The sequence below is a fragment of the Eleginops maclovinus genome, chromosome 16, assembly GCF_036324505.1.
Source record: "Eleginops maclovinus isolate JMC-PN-2008 ecotype Puerto Natales chromosome 16, JC_Emac_rtc_rv5, whole genome shotgun sequence".
Lineage (NCBI taxonomy): Eukaryota > Metazoa > Chordata > Actinopteri > Perciformes > Eleginopidae > Eleginops > Eleginops maclovinus.
Window position 1 is genome coordinate 14,561,631 of NC_086364.1, and position 19,638 is coordinate 14,581,268.

At 40.4% G+C, this 19,638-nt stretch overlaps 4 protein-coding genes across 9 annotated transcripts; 1 reads left to right on the top strand and 3 right to left on the bottom strand.

Annotated features, from left to right (window-relative positions):
• Window positions 1-458: 458 nt before the first annotated feature.
• LOC134877733 (RNA-binding protein with serine-rich domain 1-like) lies at window positions 459-3,534 on the bottom strand. The gene is made up of 7 exons (XM_063903350.1): window positions 3,437-3,534; window positions 2,329-2,472; window positions 2,039-2,224; window positions 1,824-1,929; window positions 1,308-1,461; window positions 1,069-1,210; window positions 459-903 (listed from the first exon to the last, which is right to left on the bottom strand). Coding segments are annotated over exons 1-7 (840 nt in total). The 5' UTR covers window positions 3,439-3,534; the 3' UTR covers window positions 459-797.
• Window positions 3,506-7,076, top strand: LOC134877730 (uncharacterized). 6 transcript variants are annotated; one of them, XM_063903346.1, is made up of 5 exons: window positions 3,506-3,677; window positions 3,805-3,824; window positions 4,221-4,890; window positions 4,960-5,073; window positions 5,531-7,076. In XM_063903346.1, exons 3-5 carry the CDS (start codon window positions 4,249-4,251, stop codon window positions 6,470-6,472), a joined length of 1,698 nt encoding a protein of 565 aa, XP_063759416.1. In that variant the 5' UTR covers window positions 3,506-3,677; window positions 3,805-3,824; window positions 4,221-4,248; the 3' UTR covers window positions 6,473-7,076. The 6 variants fall into 6 exon arrangements, with proteins under 6 accessions (XP_063759416.1, XP_063759413.1, XP_063759415.1 ...); XM_063903343.1 differs by having other exon boundaries at window positions 3,506-3,824; XM_063903345.1 differs by lacking the exon at window positions 3,805-3,824 and having other exon boundaries at window positions 3,506-3,628.
• Window positions 3,981-13,281, bottom strand: LOC134877732 (cytochrome P450 2K1-like). The gene is given in 10 exon segments (XM_063903349.1): window positions 3,981-7,943; window positions 8,025-8,166; window positions 8,260-8,444; window positions 8,566-8,707; window positions 9,558-9,628; window positions 9,631-9,736; window positions 9,920-10,080; window positions 10,165-10,314; window positions 10,392-10,554; window positions 10,716-13,281. Coding segments are annotated over 10 exon segments (1,506 nt in total). The 5' UTR covers window positions 10,914-13,281; the 3' UTR covers window positions 3,981-7,755.
• Window positions 13,282-13,491: 210 nt separating this feature from the next.
• LOC134877731 (cytochrome P450 2K1-like) lies at window positions 13,492-19,020 on the bottom strand. Its single transcript, XM_063903348.1, is given in 10 exon segments — window positions 13,492-14,060; window positions 14,146-14,287; window positions 14,392-14,463; window positions 14,465-14,577; window positions 15,120-15,261; window positions 15,344-15,523; window positions 15,896-16,056; window positions 16,193-16,342; window positions 18,472-18,634; window positions 18,748-19,020. Coding segments are annotated over 10 exon segments (1,581 nt in total). The 5' UTR covers window positions 19,018-19,020; the 3' UTR covers window positions 13,492-13,872.
• Between the last annotated feature and the right edge of the window lie 618 nt (window positions 19,021-19,638).

Sequence of the window (19,638 nt, forward strand, 5' to 3'; positions counted from 1 at the left end):
CCCACTGTAGTTATACAAAGCTGCAGTGATTTAGAGTCATTGTCTCACATGAGATAAAGCTATACAAAATAAGGCCTATAAAAATATACACTATTTATAGAAAACTGTAAAGCCCTTACATAAAATGACTTGTCTTATCTGTCCAGTTTAGTAATAGATATAGTACGGATTGGGAGTCAAGTGGGACACATGACCTAGAAGATACTAAAAAATTTAAGTATTTAATTAAAAAACAGCTGACTTTTCATAGATGCATTTATTGGATTTAGCGTGACTCGTGTCCCACCCAAAGATGAATAGTAGCCTCACCGGCGCATGAAAACTCTTAAGAGATTAAAAGACCGTATGACAAATGTGAAAAGGTCCACAGTCCTTTATTAGGAAATTATCAACTAAAATGTTTAAAGTTACCCGTTTGTGAGTCTTTACCTAACAGAGACAGAAAACAAATTACAGTATGTGTTTCAGCATTTTTATTTTTCAAAACATCTAAATTTAATACATGGTAAAAAGAAGTCTCACTTTAAAAAGAATATTTTTAGATCTCAGTGGAGCCCAAACTCAACAAACAACCGAGACAGCCTCTTCAGGATCAACAAAAAATATGAAAAAAAACCTCATATTTCCAAAAAGGACAAAAACATTTCGACTTCTACATGCAACTACATGTTTATGTCGCTACAATGAAGACAGTTTCATTTCTGATGAGTCCATGGGATCAGGGAGAGGAAGAACTCCAGCTGATCTGGTGTTCGAGATTCCAAGAGATCACTTGGTGTCATGAGGCAGGAAACCGTCTATCTGGAGGAGTTAGAGCTGGAGCGAGAGCGGTGACGCCTGCGACCAGGAGATCTTGAACGAGAGCGGCGACGTACTGGGGAACGCCTCCTTGGGGAGCGAGACCTGCAAGGACAAAAAGATTTAATTAATATTGGGACAATGAAGCCCTCTTCAGAAAGGAACTGGACAGTGACGGCAATGGCCACAAGAATTAGTACCTGATAAAAGTTGTTCAGCAAAGTTGAGGGTCTAAGAAAAAAATGACTGAATAAAAATCCTTGAATGTACCTTCTCCTCATGCGTGGTGGACTGCGACGCCACATAGGTGGTGGTGGGGGCATTCTGCGAGGGGGAGATGGGCGACGCGGTGGAGGTCGGACTCGTTGGGCCAGAACAGCAGATGCACTGATTTCTTGTCCATCAATCTGACCTATGAAGAACAAAGGCATCACAGAAAGTTATTCAACACACATGCCAGGTGTAATGTGTGAGGCAGAGGTACTAAAGGAAACATGTTGCATGCCTACCTCCATCCATGTGTTTCAGGGCCTTCTGGGCTTCCTCAGGAGTCTCAAACTCCACATAAGCGTAGCCCCTGGACAGGTTTGGGTGGACCCTGTCTGTTGGCATTTCAACCATTTTGATTTTTCCATAAGTAGCAAAGATCTCCTGGATGTGTTCCTGTGCAAAGACAGAAAGACAGAATAATTGTAAGAAACATGTAACACACAACTTTGACTATCTGTAAAGGAAAGTTGTTGGTGTACAAAATAATCTGAATACATAAAATAGACAGCCTACAACAAGACTAAGAAAAGGAAGGAACAGCCAGTTTACTGGATAATAAACATAATGAATTCAAGCATGGCTCTCTTACATTCTTATCTTACATTTTTACTTTTACCTTTGTGCAATTCAATATTGTTTCAGTAGATGATGATGTTCTTATCTATCTGCCATGATGTTTCTGGGGTAGTGCTTCAATCTCAAATCAGATTATATTATCAGTTCTGCCATTTAAAAAAGTTTTAAAACCCTCATACCTTGGTGACATTCCTGGTCAGACGGCCTAAGTGGACTTTAGTTGGTTTGGGGCTTGGGCTTCTCTTCCTCCGCTCTTTATCATCTCCCCTTTTCTGTGTTTTCGACCTGCAGAATCAAAAGCATTGATTGATTTCTTCAGGACTTAAAGTAAGTGTGACTACAAGACATCCCAGTGTATAATTCTTGTGTTGCTGAAATCCAAAATGTAACATACGCTGATCGGGAGCGGCGGCGGTTGTCATGGCGTCTACGGCCGGGGCTAGGGGAGCCTGAGGAGCTGGAAGAGGAGGAGGAACGAGAGCTTGAAGAGCCAGAGCGGCTAGAGCCAGAGGAGCTGGATCCACTTGAGGAACCTGAGCTGGAACCAGAACTGCTGCTTGAAGTAGAACTAGATCTGGACCTGTTCAGAGTCAAAGCAAACAAAACATGTTAGGACACAAAAATGTAACACTTAATTTGACCTTCAAATAAACATTGATTATAATATCAATGATAAAAACAAACCTGCTGCTGCTGCCAGTGGAAGCACTGCGGCGTTTCCTTGCCTTATCCCGTCCTCTTTCCTTGTCTCCTTCCTTGGTACCAGTCTTTTCTTTGCCTCTGTCTTTAGTTTTTTCCTCTTCCTTCCGCTTAGTAGGTGAAGGTGCCCTAAAATAAGATGCAGGCTACTGTTACTTTGAGTTAATGTCTTCAAATGGAACAACAGACCAAAGATATTCAAACTACTGACACAAAACTGGATTAGCAAACTTTGAGAAGCTAATTACACTGTTGGCTGATAGATGACGTAACGATGTCCCGGTTTTTATCTGACCTGCTGTAACAAAATAATTTCCACATTTTGGATCAATAAAGTATCTATAAAGATAAGAAATTGGGACATTGAACCGCTGCAGCAGCATGTTAAACAAGTATTGCACATAATTAGAAATAAATAAAAATCGTTAAAAAATTAATTATATAATAGAAACTTCTCAAAATAGAAGACAAAACAGAACTTAAAGAGTGAAAATATAAAAGTTGACCGTGAAGAAAAAATATGTAAACTATCTCTGAAATAAAACAATATTAAAAAGGGCTAAATTACAGTTAACAAACAAAAAAATGACATATTAACATTTAGTGTCAAATTAAATGAAAAATGTACAGTGAGGAGTTTTAAGTCCAGTTAACAAAAGAGAAATGATGGCGCAGGAAATTCCCGTCAGCCAGAGGTGATTTTAAATCCATCTATCCAACCAACTAGACCGTCACTAAGCACATCGGAGTTAACTGCTGTGCCGTTGCATGAATAACACAACCACGTTATTTTCATTTTAAGATGCTTAGCAGTTTAAATGTTATTCTATGGGTAATTTGTATAATATTATGTATTATTAATTATCAATGAACCATGAGACTAGTAAACCTAACTGCCTACAACGGAAAACCGGCCGCCATTGAAATTAATTCAACCGACTGCTCAAAACACGGAGGACGTAGCCACTGTTGATTTATCGACGTATAGACTGTTCGTTAGTGCACAAACGGTTAAAAATACACGATACAATTTACTTTATACAATCAATTATGTAATGGAAATGTAAAAAGCGGGATTGCAATTTAAACTTACATATTTTTCAAACGAGGTGGTTAGCTTCAACCACTTGAGGCGGTCAGAGAAAAGAGTCGCTCAGTGATGACGAAATAGCGGAAGTTACGTAGTTACCCGAGCGCCACGTACATTTGTTTATTTATGTTGTCGATAAAACATTTGTGTGAATAACAATATCGTGGTTATGATAAGATTACATTTTTCATCATAGTAAGTGACATTATTTAAACACCAATTTATCTGCCCTCTTGTTTGCGAGGTGAGCGTTTCATTTTATAGCGGTACTGTGTTAAAATAGCTATTGTTTGTAGCTAGCTCACCTAACAGCTGTATTGTCTTGTATCCCTTGATCCCGATAAAACGTTTTTCCCCTAACTACACAAAAGTATATGTTTGATAATCTTGCGTGAGTATTCAGTATTTTATACATTTGTTTGCCTGTGATACGTTGGTTTTACTGTATTATAACACGTTTGTGCTTTGATATAACATGATTTGTTTTAACAAAAAACATTGTTTTGTTCCAAACTTGGTATAGGCTAAGGTTAACAAAAAAACATGATAACGAATTATTGTTTAATATTAGGGTTGGCGTAGGAAACTGAACAAAATGTTATGTAGTGGAAGCAGCTATATCCTTCTGCAATAAGTAACTGGTATTTTACACAGTAGAAAATGTCCTCAGATACAGCACCTATATTCACACATTCTGTCATGTTTTACATTCATTTCACAGCAGAAATAATTCACCAAATGCTATTAAAAAATTTTTTTTAAATGATATGTTATACATCTTTTAAAGCTTAACAGCCTTACTGGAGTGAGAGACCATGGGCCGGTTGGATGATGCCGCTAAACACAAAGTGGTGGAGCTGCGAAAGGCTGGTCTGAGTTTCCGCAAGATCAAAGCCGTGTTGGAGCTGGAGAACATCAAGGTATCTGCCCAGGCAATCTACCTGTTCCTAAGGGAATTCCAAGGGAGGCCACCAGGGAGGGTTAGACCTATGGAGGCTGGAGGAAGCACATCACCCGCACAGATGCAGCATCAACCCGGGGCAATACAAGAGGGCTGGAGTAACATTCGAATCCAAAATCTTCTGCGGGATGCATCTCACCATGCTGGCTTTGCAGCTGCTTCAAATTTTGCCAAACAGATTTCCACAAATCCAGATTTTGGTGCAAAGCCATCTGGGTCTGGGGTGACAAGTGGAGGCAGCAGGCCAGAAATTCAACAGGAGGGAGATAAGGAAGAAAATGACATCCAGATTGTAAGTGTCACCTCCCTTGCACAGAGCAGCCATCAAACAGTTCCTCAGTCCATTGTAACAAGAGCAGAGACTGGTGCTGGGTCTTCCACACTAACAGCTTCTGCAGCATTGATGAGGAGGAGAGTTACAGCTTCTCCAGCCACAAATTCAATGCTGGTAGCTCGAAGGAGGCTTTTGGATAAAGCGCTGGCACACAGGGTGAAGGTACCTACATAACCTACATCATTTTTTCAATATCTGTTAGTCATAACCTGCATAAATTGTTTTCAACAGTCTTTCCCTCAGGTAGCGTCTTTGTTGAGGAGAGATCCCTCCAGTGTCCAAGCTGCTAATTTGAGAAGTTCAATAACACAACTGTCCGAAACGTGTGATCTGACCACTGAAAAGGTGAGAAATGAGCAAACCTAATCTCAACCTATATTGAGTGCCAGGACTTTGTCAATATCAGACTTCAGTCACTTTTTGGACAAAGGTACATTTAAAATATAAGTTTTTGTTTGAATAATACATTATTTGCGTATACCAGTGGATGTATCCTCACATGATTTAGGGGTCTGAACCATTAAAAAGCTCTTTAACAAGCCAACATTTATTCTGTTTTAATGAAACTCTGGTGGGGTTTGTTTGGTCAGTTGTGAACATAGTTAACACCCTGCTTCTTCCAACATTTTTATTTGACATTCTTAAAAGTGTGCAGTGTTAAACCATAAAAGGCCGTAAAAACCGTGTCAACTTCACTCCAATTTGGACTAGCCAAACGGACTATAGATTGTGGAAGTATCCTTGTGTTTTTATGTTAATCAGATGATAATTAATTCAAGTTTTTTTTTTGTCACGTACACAGACTGTTATGGAAGGGCAGTCTAGCACCACCAGGCGTTTTCCCACTCAAAGACCAGGTCTGCATGTGCGTTCCCTTCCCCCTCTCCCTCGGGTTGGCATTCGTCTTCCTAATTGCTCAACAGCACCTTCAACATCTGTGGCTCCTGGGGTTGCCATTATTCGTCTACAAACCCCAGGAGGCCAGGGCGGAACTCGTAGTGAGGGGAACCCAAGCCCTCAACAAGCAGTCCAGGACACTGGAGGGAGAGGTGGTCTTCAGGATCAGATTCAGACCCTGGGTTCAGAGGTGCGCAGTTTGGGTCTGTCAGTGAAGATGCTGGTGGAGCAGCAGTGCTGCCTTGAGAGGGAGCAGGTGCAGCAGACACACATTCAGAAGCAGATCCTCAGCACTCTACAGTGCCTGGCCACCAAACTAGGACGTTGTAGTGTTGTTCAGCAGCAGCACAACAAAACTCCATCACCCTCTGGTTTGCCAACTGCTTCTGCATCTACCTCCTTCAGCCAAGACACCTTCAACTTCAGTCAAGGCACATACACTCAGTGCAACCAAACCCAGCCAAACTATAACTCTTTAGAGAGTTTAGAAAATGTAGAGGCCTTTAAACTGCCAGGATTGAGTCCTTCAAGCATGAATGGCTTTCCACCATGTAGCAATGCTGAGAACCTCCCACTTACCCACACTCCCCCTCATACACAAGCGTATGCTACTTCATACCCAACCAGTCAAACACTTATGCCTCCTTACACACAGTCCTATGTCTCTCCATACAGCCAGTCACATTCTCAGACTTTCAGTGGTGAAGTAAATAAAACAGCTGATTTTCAAAACAGCTGTTCAACAAGGACTCTCCAGGACTGCAGTGTTTCCACACAGCCAGTGATGAACTCTAACCTCTCTTCACAGGACCAGCAAATCAGTATTATCAAGGTTGAAGGACCTTAGTAGCTTACAGATGCCACAGTGTTTTGGGACCATAAGGGCTTGGATGTGCTTTTACATAGACCTTTAATATACACATGTTTTGTATAATGAATATAAACTGTAGCCTAAAATGTATTATTTTATTTAAAATAATACATTTTAAGAGAATACAACAGCAATATAATGCAGTGCTTTAGTAACAATATGTTTATGATTTGTCTTTACAATAGGCAATGGAAAAAATGATTGATTGATATACAGCTCTGGAAAAAATTAAGAATCCACTCCTTTTCTTTTCTTAAATCGCAATCTTTATATGAATGGCAGTCATTCCATTCCAGAGGCTGATGAATTCCAACTCAGATAAATGATGTCAATAGTTTATAGAATGACATTTTAAAAAATGTTAATTTGACTTAAACACAAACCTAGTATAAATAGTAAAACCAGAGAAAGTGATAATGCTGCAGTGGTCTCTTAATTTTTGCCAGAGCTGTATATGCAGGCACTATCTTTGTCACTTTTTTCTATCTATTTCTTTAGTATAATATCGACGAGCATTACTGACTGTTAGTTTTCATACATATATGAAATTTAAAAAATAAAGTCATGATTAAAATACAAACCACTCTCCCATATAAGTGTGTGAGGCATTGTCTGAGAAGCTATTTAATATATTGTACATACAAATGTGTACAGCAGAAAGCAAGGCAAAGTTATATATTAATAGAGCGGGAATTAATCTTTTAAATCATAGTACATATAATTTAGCTGACACTTTCATCCAAAGCCACCTACAATAAGTGCTATCAAACATGTATAAAAAACAAACTCAAAGTAGCAAGACTTTAGCAAGTACAATAGCTGTTAATTAGCCAAGACATTGTCTTCAAATAAGCCACACGCTTTTAAGTGCTGCAGATGCAAAAGGTGTTTGTTTTTTTGGTTTGTTTTTTACATTGGATAAGGTAATTATCAATGGGGAGCTTTTTTCACCATTCTGGAAAACAGGTTAGCAAGCGAGCATTTTTTTAGTAGAGTGGTACCTGGATACCAATTGAGAGCAGATTGGCCGATGTAGAGCAAAGTGCTCATGCTGGAGTATACGGTTAAACCATGTCATGGATGAGAGAAGGGCCTGATCCATTCCCAGCAGTGTAGAACAGTAAAGTGAAGAGAGCATGAGGAGTGGTGAAGTGTGGGAGAACTGGGAGTTTGAAGACTAGTTAGGCTGCTGCATTCTGAATGAGCTGTAGAGGAGGGAGTTGCAGAAGTCTATGCGTAAAATGAATGAAAACTCTCCCTCATTGACGACTGACAGCACACAGCTCATGAGGTGAAGGTGTCAGAATGAAGCCCACAACTGGATTGAGATCCAGTTCATCCTCTGTGACTCCGGGTGCAGGAGTGAAACGAAAGCGCTGGAGGAGGGAGGTGAAGAACAGGAACAGCTCCATTCTAGCCAGACTCTCTCCAGGACACATTCTGCGACCTTTGAGAACCAAGAGTTCAGCAAGTTAACTGAATGACATTTCTATAAATGTGTATTATATCTATAACAGCTTTGTTTTACCTGCAGAAAATGGCATGAAAGCGTCTCTCCTGGTAAATTTACCCTCTTTATCCAGGAAGTGGGAAGGGTTGAAAGTGTTTGGGGTTTCCCATTCACTCTCATCATGCAGGACAGAAGTAAGAAGAGGAAGCACTATAGTCCTCTGTAGGCAAAACCAGAGAGCAGGTTTTATTTAAAAGGTTGGAACCAGAGTACACAATATCTAACTAAAAGCAAATGTATTTCGGCAATTGACCTCTTTGATGAAGTATCCCTGGAAGGTGGAGTCTCGGCTGGTTCTGTGAAGAACGGCCATGGGGACAATGTTGGCCAGTCTCTGTGTCTCATGGATGATAGCATCAGTGTACGGCAGGTTCTTCCGGTCCTCTACTCGTACCTGCCGACTTCCTATCACTCTGCTCAGCTCCTCCTGGACCTGGTCTGGACTCAAATAACATTGAGATTAAGTTGAATCAATATAGAAATATCAATAAATGGTATTCAAGTTGAAATACTGTAAACTGAATTTCACCAGGGATGGACATACTGGTATGTTATGCACCTTGAAACTGAGGGTACTTGGCCATGAAAAGCAAACACCACTGAAGTGTATTTGCTGTAGTATCAGTCCCAGCTGCAAACAGGTTTATCACAGAGTAGACCAGGTTCTCATCATGGTAGAGTGAGTCTTTGTCTCCAGCCTCCTAATAAACACATACAGCAATGTATAGCAATAAATAAATTGACTCTATATATAAAGATCAAATTTAGATTTTAGAATATCCAGATATGTTCTGTTAGGTGTTATAGGAGGGGATGGATGTGCAACATTTATTTATTTCAAGAGAAGATATTTCATTTAGAGAAGTGAGTAGCCTATAATAAACGATCAGTAATATGTAGCTGTAGCGATATGGACAAATGAGGAAGAGGGTATTGGATTGCAGGGACTTTAATGCACATAGCACGTTATGGGGAGGACAACGAACATGGGTGCAAAAAAAGAACTGGATACAGCATTAAAGGATCCCATTAATTCCTATGAAAGTTGCTCAGTGGTGCATGAAGGTCAAAAGGCCTTAAGCTTCAGTTAAATCATTTCCATATCTGGGCCAATACAGAATGTACATTTGTGTTTTGTAGAAGCTCTGCCTCCAATCTGCAGCATCACAGGTTACCTCAGTCAAATTATTGAGGAGATGAAAAAAAACTCTGGACTTGGCATTAAGCGCATTTTACAACTCGTAGACCCTAATGATTTAAATAAGGTGTGTAACTGGTACTGGGTAGTTGATTTAGTTCTTTTAAATAATTATCTGCTGCTTTACAAAGATGTAGTACCACTGTTGATAATTTGCTTCTACGTCTGGCGCACCTCCAGGCAACAAACAAACTGGGTACAGCTGGTTGAAGATATGTCTGTTGCCATGGGTTTTCTTTTTTGAACTGCTGTGAGCTACAGTGGCCACAGTAAAAGAGGGATCATGTGTAAATTATCAGTGTTTACCATCAGTATTATCAGCCACAGTGGATTCACATAGTTAGACATATTACCTCAAGATTTTGTTTATGGGTCAGGAATGCATCCACAAAGCATCGGCACATGTCAGGGTTCAGAGTCTCTTCAGTTCCGCTATCATGCTCTTTGTTTCTTTTATGCTGGCATCCACCAGTTTCATCAAATCCCTCCAGTTTTTAAGACAAGGGCCCAGCCAAGGAAACGCGTTGTAAATCTGTAATACAGCAGAATACAACACACATTCATTGTTTTAGGACTTAATGTAACAGCCATGAAATCTCAAGCACCAGCTGTTTTCATTAGAATAATGTTTTGTTTGATCTGACATTTGGTTGTGAAGCCTTAGGTTTTCCTTGTAATATCAGAAGTTAGTAAATCTGAAATCAGTCTGTAGTACCAGGACGGATGCCGTTCCAACCAGACGGGTGACTTCGTGGTTTCTTTCCAACATATCTTTGATTTCAGGGTCCCTGTATTCGAACCTCTTTCCAAACATGAGAGCGGATATAATATTTGAAGCTGCGTAATTCATCATGTGGGCGTTGTCAAAGGCTTTACCTAAGAAAACAAAAGTCAGTGTATACCTTATTCAAGGTTCTGCTGCTGTATAAAGAGGTGCATTGTAAGCTGGGATAATGTTACCTTCATGCTGTTGAAATTCTTCAATCAGGTAGCCACATTCTTCAATGATTTTCCCTTCAGTTATCCTTCTGCCCATCCCAAAATCTTTTAGTGTGCTTAGAGCAAAACGCCTCATTTCTTTCCACACTTCACCGTTAGAAAAAAGTATCCCTGGAAAAAGGAGTGTTTGACATGATCAGACAAGGACAAATCATTTTGTAAAACATAACAAAGAAACATTTCTTTACCGTGTCCTTGGTTTAAATCATAGGCTAACTGATTGATATCTCGTTCTCCAAACTCCTCAGCATGGTTGACTAGAGCCTGTTTGACTGTCTTGTATCCTGCCAGGACCACCACCTTCTGCATTCCTAAGTAGACTGTGAACACTGGTCCATGTTTTTTGGACAGCTAAAAGAATGAAGCAAGTAATAGTTAGACTGACTGTTCTCTATAAGAATTGTAATTTGCTTAACAATATTGCATTTCTTTTTTTAAATACAACTTTCTTGTCTTCTATTAAAGCAAATAAAAGAACCACATAGCTTAAGACAAACAACAGATGTTCTCACATCAACAAGAGATCGGTCGAGTCTCTTGAGATCCACTTGAAGTAAATTTCCAAGCAGGGGAAATGGTGTAGGCCCTGGTGGCTCCCTCTTCCTGTTTTTGGAGCTGAAGCTTGAGTAAATAAGGTGGAAGCCAAGAAGACATACAATGGCCAAAGACAAAAAGACTGAAGTTGAAGACTGGAAAAGATCCTCCAACATGACCCTGCTGTTTGCAGTACCTGACTAACTTTAGAATATATTTTTTACAGCACTCTTTTTTTTAGTTCAATGAAGGGATAAATGTCTCGTTACAAACCGGCATTCGTTCCTTTCCGTCTGCTGAAGGATTCTGCCAGACATAACCTTATTTCACCCGTCTATGGGAAGCGCTGTAGACCAAGCGTTCCCACCTCCTTCTTTTGTAAAGGCTGCACCAATCACATTCCTCTCACTACATTAGGCCAGCCAACTAATCACAGATCTAATCAAACTGGGAGTCATAATTGAGTTATTCAACTGCAAGATTTGGGAAAAACAGGCAGGACTTTTAAAGAAAAGAGTGAGAAAAATAAGGAAATGCAAAAATGTTTTGAGCGATATATCTAGTTGCTGCAATACAGTAGGTCAGGCTTGAATTGATGTATACCATGTATAAATGCTGAGAACCTCCCACTTATTTACCCCATATATACAGATGTTTGCAGCTTCTTACTGACTCAGTGAAACACCCAGTCCTATGTCTCTAAACACATCCAGTCTCATTCCCAGACTTTCAGTGAAGCAGTAAACAAAACAGCTGAATTCCCATACAGTTAACCACCACACCGCTCTAACCTTTGCAGGATCAGTAAATAAACGTTTTAAACGTGGAAGAGCCTTAGTAGTTTTCATGTGAACATATTCTATTTTAAAAAGTACATTTAAAGAGAATACAAAAGGTAATAGAATGCAATGCTTGAGTAAAAATATGTTTATAATGTGTCTTTACCATTGTAGGCAGGGATTTAAAAAAAGACTAAAATGATTATATGCAGGCACTTTTTTGTCACACTTCCTTATTTTTTAGTATCAGTCCCAGCTGCAAACAGGTTTACCAAAATGAAGAGCAGGTTCTCGCTATGCAGTGTGAATCTTTGACATCGGCCTCCTGATAAAAACATACAGAAAGACTACGGTGGAGCTAAAGGATAACAAATGCAAATAAAGAAATATCTTTTGATCATCATTTGACAAGTGCAGCCAAACACTCACAACACATTGGAAACTGATTCCAGGGGATACTTAAAAGTGAAGCACAAGGCTGCAACAGCTTGCTATTTTAATGGCTGAAAAAGTTATTGGCTTATGTTCAAGCTATATGGTATTTTATTTGATCTATTTTGTCAGTTTTATGACCTTATAACAGTTGTTTCATGTTATTTCATGTGTTTAATTTTTAGCAACTCTCTACTCGGATAATCTATTGGAAGAGAAAGGGGAATGTTATTGTGCCAGCCCAACCTGCCATCAGTGATGATGACGAGGAGGAAGATGATGATGTGGCAGACCTGACTTTGTCCCACCCAACCACAACCTGGACATTCCACACTCTCTGCTAAGAGAAAGTGCATGCATATCACGATGATGGTGACAACGAGCAGCCAACACCAGAAGCCAAGAGGACCACCAAACGCAGGAAGACAACCACTGCCCTGCCTGAATACCAGCACTCCCCCCCTGACTAAATTGAAACCCCTTTTCAGTACTTCACAAGGTACTTTTGCCCCAAAGTTATTAGGCATATCACGTAACAAATTAACTTTTACGCCACTCAAAAGGACATCAACACCACTTTCATCACCAATGAGAATGAAATAATGACCTTACCGGCCGTCTTCATGTACTGTATATGGGGATTGCTGAGCTCCCAGCAGTTGAAGATTACTGGGCAACAGGGACAAGAGTCCCTCAAGTTGCCAACCTAAAATCCTCAAAGAGGTTCAGGTTGCTGAAAGGGGTTGTCCATTTCAATGACAACACTGAGATCCCTGGCACCATTGACCGCATTTTCAGGCGTGAGTCGCAGACCCCCATCAGTCCGTGGATGAGGTGATGGTTGCCTACAAAGGGAAGACATCCGGCAACCTGAGGCAGTATATAAAGACCAAGCCAGACAAGTGGGGGTTTAAGTTGTTTGCCAGGGCCTCTGGGGATGAATTCATCCACAACATGGTGCTATACCAGGGGAAGACTACACTGGAGGCCCACGGTGTCCCCCTGACACCTGAACAACAAGCCATGGGTGCCACCAGCCAGATTGTCTCAGTCCTGGCCAGTACCATGTCCTCCCCCACCACCACAGCCATCTCTGCCGATAACTTTTTCACCAGCCTGGAGCTATTACGGTACCTCCGAGACCTGAACTGCAGGTATACAGGGAAAGCCAGAGATAACAGGAGACCTTGTGTAGTCTCTCATTTTGTGGGAGGGAGGGAGGGAGGGGGAGCATTATTGTTGTGCCTATGTTATGTTATTATGTTCTAAAATAAATGTTTCTTGGACCTTATATGTTTTTTTCTTGTATTTCCTTTAAAAAAACTTCTCAGATTTATTTGTTTTACCACATAGGGCGAGGAACCATATATGGTAACTTCAATGACCTTGATTTTTTACATTAAAATGAAAAAATATGAAAAATGTCACAAAAGTAAAAGCGTCTTGTTATGTCCTTCAATTAACACTCTGGGGTTGACATTTTGAATTTCAAAGTATTTCAACGAGCGCCCTATAAAGGGTTAAGGAAAAAAATGAAATAAAAGATTAGTAAATAAATGCATTTTAATTGACTTGAACATGAGTTATTAACTATACTGTATGGAGAGGCGGGTCTAAAAATGTTATAGTAATGTAACATTATTTCTAACATTTCCATTAGTGGCAGGAATAAAGATGTAAATGTTGCCAATCTCATTAAAAAAGAAAAGTGTATACACAGCTAAATTTCCACACAAATAAAAAAATCGTTTTAAAACATACATTTTTTACCAAATACAATTTCAGATAACTTGATGTCTATAGTGACTGAAATATACTGTCTGTCTCCAGGTGGTATTATTGAGGATGGAACACATGCTAACTTCTCAATAAGAGTTTAAACAGAATTCATTTTCACATGCAGTTCTAATGCCACCTCTATTACTCATTGGCGTCTAACGGCACACAGCTCATGAGGTGACGGGCTGAGGGTGAAGCCCACAGCTGGAGTGAGATCCAGTTCATCCTCTGTAACTCCGGGTGGAGCACTAAAACGAAAGCGCTGGAGGAGGAAGGTGAAGAAGAGGAACAGCTCCATCTTAGCCAGACTTTCCCCCAGACACACCCTGCGACCTTTGACAGCAAAATAGATTTGCATATAGTTCAACTGGGTCACAGATTCAGAATTGTAATGTCGGTTTAAAAAAAGTTGCAATACCTGCAGAAAATGGCATGAAAGCGTCTCTCCTGATAAATTTACCCTCCTTATCCAGGAAGTGGGAGGGGTTGAAAGTGTATGGGGTTTCCCATTCACTCTCATCCTGCAGGACAGAAGTAAGAAGAGGAAGCACAGTGGTTCCCTGTAGGAAAAAGCAGAAAGAGGTGTATCATAAAAAGTCAAACAAAAAAAAAGAATTTTCTCTGGTGGATGAACATTTCCGGGCATAATACTGAAACACCTGACCTCTTTGATGAAGTATCCCTGGAAGGTGACGTCTTGGCTGGTTTTGTGAGGAATGGCCATAGGGACAATGTTAGGCCAGTCTCTGTATCTCATGAATGACAGCATCAGTGTACGGCAGGTTCTTCCGGTCATCGACCCCTGCCTGACGGCTTCCTATCACGCTGCTCAGCTCCTCCTGGACCTGGTCTGACAGCACAAAATCAATAACTTCATAACTCTTTGTCTGCATGTGTGTTTAGCACAACTAACAGTCTACAGCCCTGCTAGAGGTTTTGTAAAGCTGTACTTTACAAAACCACTGGGGTAAATGCTAAAGTTAGCATGCTAACGTGAACACAATGACAATGCCACCATGACAATGGTTTAGAATGCTAACATTGGCCAATTAATGCAAAGTGCAGCTGAGGCTGAAGTTTCCTTTCCTTTACATTCCCTCTGCCTTTGAAATCTACATAATAATCTTTATCTGCAATATAGTTAAAGTGAGACTGGTATTTCCTGAAATTAGCTTGAAAATAAAGCCTCCACAAATACACAATCTTTTATGGCCTTAAGTTCGACACTTTTTAAATCTACTGCTTGTTAGCTTCTGAACTTAGCTTTAGTTTAATTCCTGCTACGTTCCCTTTAAGTGGTTTCCAGGATGTTTTGCATATAAATATATATATTTCAATTGATATAATTATTTTCTTTGATGAGCGTCCACAGGAAAATATAAATGCTCTTACCTTGTATAAGCGGATATTTAGCCATAAGCAGCAAACCCCATCTCAGTGTAGTTGCTGTGGTATCGGTACCAGCTGAAAACAGGTTGGTTACTGTAAATATCAAATTCTTCTCATTGTAGTGAGTGTCCTTCACACAAGAGTCCTTAGAAAAAGAGCACCCATATATTGTTATGTAAATACAATATTCTCTTTGTTTGATGAAAAATGCAGCGGGATCGTCTTACTTCTTCCTTCTGCTTCCGGATCAGAAAACAGTCCACAAGCCCCCTGCAGATGCTAGGGTTCAGTGTGTCTTTCAGATTCTTGACTAAAGCCTTGACATCTCTTACGGTCATCTCAACATTTCTTAAAATCAGCTGACGGTTCTTTATCCAACTGACCAGCCTGGGAAACATGTTGTAGAGCTGTGAAAACAACAAAGAGTAATGACGAAAATGTACACCAAACATACTGTACAGTGTATTCAATATGAAGACTCACCTTGACCAGTTATTTGATGCAGTGAAATAAGTGTGTCCCATCTCCATACCTGTAGTTTATATATCTTTTTAGTCTCTTTTATTGTGTTGTCTTTCAAATGTTACCCTAAAGCAACTACTTAGAGTGATTCTACAATGTTTTTCCTGCAGCAGCTTATGTAAAGAGATAATGTTTTTTTACCTAACCTTTACAAATTTCTTGTTTTGCAATTCCAGTTTTAATATTGTCCCTAACTCGTGTATTTTTCAGTTTCTTGTATGCATTTCCCCTTAAAACTAAAGCAGTATGAGACACACCTGGATTTGCGCAGATCCAACAACGCATATGGACTGGTTTGCTCTTTTAACCATCTCTGTGAATCTGGGGTCACTGTATTCAAATCTGCTCCCATACACGATAGAGGAGATGATATTGGATGTTGCATAATTCAACGGGTGCGCTGTATCAAATGGTTTCCCTGTAAAATGGCAGTGAGCATGCTGAAATTATTAACACATCAGAACAAAATAGAAAGGGCAGCCGTTTAAACGAAACTTTTTAAGTTTACCTTTGCTTTTGCAATTAAAAACTGCTTATGATTTTTTACTCCATACCTTTGTGATCTTCAAACATTTGGGTCAGATGGTGGCATTCCTCTAAGATTTTTTGCTCAGCAATTCTTTTGCCCATCCCAAAGTCTCTGAGGGTGGTGAGGGCAAAACGTCTCAGCTCTTTCCATGATTCTCCATTTGCAAACAGAATTCCTTTTAAACAAGACATGCATGTTAAATATTATCTGTATTAGTCATTCTTATATTATTCAACGCAATATTAAAGCAGTGGTTCCCAAACTTTTTCTGCTGGGACCCCCTTTAAGACCTAAACATATTTTGGAGCCCCACCTAAACACCGAAACTTTTAGTTTCTTGAAAATGTATTTTGAAATTCACGCAAACAGTACAAATAAACAATAAGGGCATAATCACCATTACAAGACACTTCAAAATAACATTTATTCATGTGTTTTGTGTGCAACAGCACTGTTTTAACAACTTTGCAACTGCAACTTCTCTTCTTGAGTGACAAAATAACAAAAAAAGTAACTTACATTTACTTTTAAATTGTACAACTTTGAACCTATTTCATCTTTTTAACATCTGCACTGAATTTGAAAAAATACCCCAGATTTGTTTTTTCATAAAATATTTCATACATCTCAGTGACTAGTGTGGGCTTGCTTTGAACTGCAGATCTTTTCAAATCGTGGTGGCAACTGTGAGATGGCCACCCTCAGTTCATTCTCAATGTCCAGCTTTGACCTGTATTTGGTCTTTATGGAGGCCACTGCAGAAAAGCCCACCTCACAAAGATAAGACGTGGCAAAAGGGAGTAATACTGCCATTGCCTTTCCACCCAATAGTGGGTAGTCCTCCTCCACCCCAATCCAAAATGCAGTCAGTAACTTGGCCTGAAACTGCAGTTTCAGTGTGGAGTCTGATGTGATATCAATGAACTGCTCCTCTTCAGCAGTGCTGAAGTCAGTAGGTGCGGCTGCAGTGAAGGGGTCTAGGATCCAGTCATATTGTGCTGAATCCTTCACTGAAAAATACCTCTGAAAATGTTGTTGTAGGGCAGAGATGTGTGCTCTCATCTCATCGCTTGGAGCCCGTTGTGCTTCCCAGCCATTGCCTGAGCCCCATCTGTACACACCCCAACACAACCCTCCCACTTCAGATTGGCCTCTTGCAAGTAAGTGTCAATTACTTTGAAAAGTTCATCAGCAGTGGCTCGCGTTTTAAGTTTTTTGCAGAACAACAGGTCCTCTTTCATGTCCCCTGCAGCAATGAATCGGACGTATGTGATTAATAAACAGTCCTTGTTGCTGTCGGTGGCTTCATCCACCTGCAGAGCAAACCGGGTGCTTGCACGCACCATATCGTTGACCTGCTCCGCTATGTCACTTGACATATCAAGTATGCGTCTCCCAACAGTGTTGTTAGAGAGAGGAATCACTTTTAACTTGTTTGCTGTTGCCTCGTCAATCATAGTGGCAACCATATCGATAGCACAGGGCAGTATCAGTTCCTCAGCTATTGAGTGTGGTTTTTTGCACTGTGCGACACGGTAGGCCACTTTATAGGAGGCAAGCTGAGCATTGGCAGGGACAGACGCAGATTTTACGAAACTAGTCTGTTGGATACGACAGTTATTTAATTTTCTCTGAAAGAAATCAGCCGGCTTGTCTTTATGCTCAGGGTGTGTGGTCTCCAGGTGACGTTTAAGCTTGCTGGGTTTTAGACTGTCAGCGGCTAGCACTCTTAAACATAGAACACACTGCGGTCTTTCCTCACCACCTACCAGCGTACTAGTGAAGCCCAGCCCGATGTACACCTCGTCATATCTCCTCGTCTTTTTCTGAGTCGGAGTGCTTGATGGCTCGTACTGTAAAGTAGGCTTACGCTTGATTGGACCCGCTGTTAAAAACTTTTCCATTTTAAAATGTTCAGTTCTCAGACTCACGCATGGCTACTGTTATCAAAAAGTTTTTGGGAAACGCACCCCAGGGTGAGTGGTCCGTTAGTTAAGGTGGTATAGGCTCATGGTGGCATGTAGACTAAACAACTGTATTACGTGCCACCTTAACAACAGACGCGGTTCTGCAGTTCACGCAAACCGTACCCCTCCCCCGCGACCCCCCTGCAATACCTCCGCGACCCCTAGGGGGGCGCGACCCACACTTTGGGAACCACTGTATTAAAGTGTGATTTGACTCAATAAAAACACAGCAAATAAATGGTAGGTATTATCTCTACAAGGGTTCATTCTATTGTCCTATACTGTGCTTGTATGTAAAGATACCGTATATTAAAGATAATGCAAAGGTAAGTCCTACCGTGACCTTGATTCATGTCATAAAAAATAGGGGAGATTCCTCGTTCTCCGAACTCTTCTGCATTGCTGACCAGAGCCTCTTTTACTGACTTGTATCCAGCCAGCACAACCACTTTATTGGTTCCAAGGTACACCGTAAACACAGAACCATATTTCTTTGAAAGCTGTAAAGAACGAGAAACTTTAAAAGTATATTTCTTTTTGCATATGACCTGCAAGTGAATCACTAAAACTGTAACAAAATGGATTTGCTTTAGAATAGGAGTTTATAACTCACCTCACAGAGGGTTTTGTAGGGTCTCTTGAGATCGAGCTGCAAAAGGTTACCAAGCAGGGGAAGAGGCCTTGGTCCTGGGGGCCCCTTCCCTATTTCCTTGGTGATTAAACTACTGGAAACAAGATAGAGAATGAGCAGGAGAGCCACCAACCCCAACAAAGTGGTGGGATTAGAGAAAAAGATCAAAACAAAATCGTTCCAAAGAGACATTTGTTCTGCTGTTGATAGTGCTAAGCCCTGCAGACAACACCGTGTGGTGTTCACGCTCATGCAAAATCCTGTGGAATGTTGACTGAGCTTTAGGCTACTATGTATTATGGGCTGCATGGTCCCGCCCATTTGGACGGTGCGTGTGACACATATCCAATCCTGGCAACCAAAGCAGAAAGACTTGTTTAAGCGGAGACTAATTTACTGGGGCTGGAGAGCTGAGGAACAGTTTGACATTGTTAATTTACCCATGCATGGCTGGGTCAAGTTAGGATATGTTTTAAAAGGTAACCCACAAAAGGAATTAAATAGGAAACTGACACAGTGGCCACTAAGAAAAAGAATGAGGCCGTAATGGGTCGGAGGCAGTGTTCCCAGATCTCGTGAGAGACACAGGCAAACAGTAATATGGAATCGAGCCCACGAACGACTTGGTTTATAACAAAAACTCATATATAAAATGTGCAGGCTACGAATGCGGGGGGTAATATTCCAAGGAAAACTAATTTGGCGTCGGTATGTTGATTCATTTATCAATCAAACAAAAGTGAAGCTATGTGGTTTAAAAACATATATAAATATTGTGAATTAATTACCTTTATTTCGGGTCATTCGAGTTTTTACGAATATGTATGACTTTATTATCTCAGAGAATATTCAAGGTATGTTTTTCATAAATGT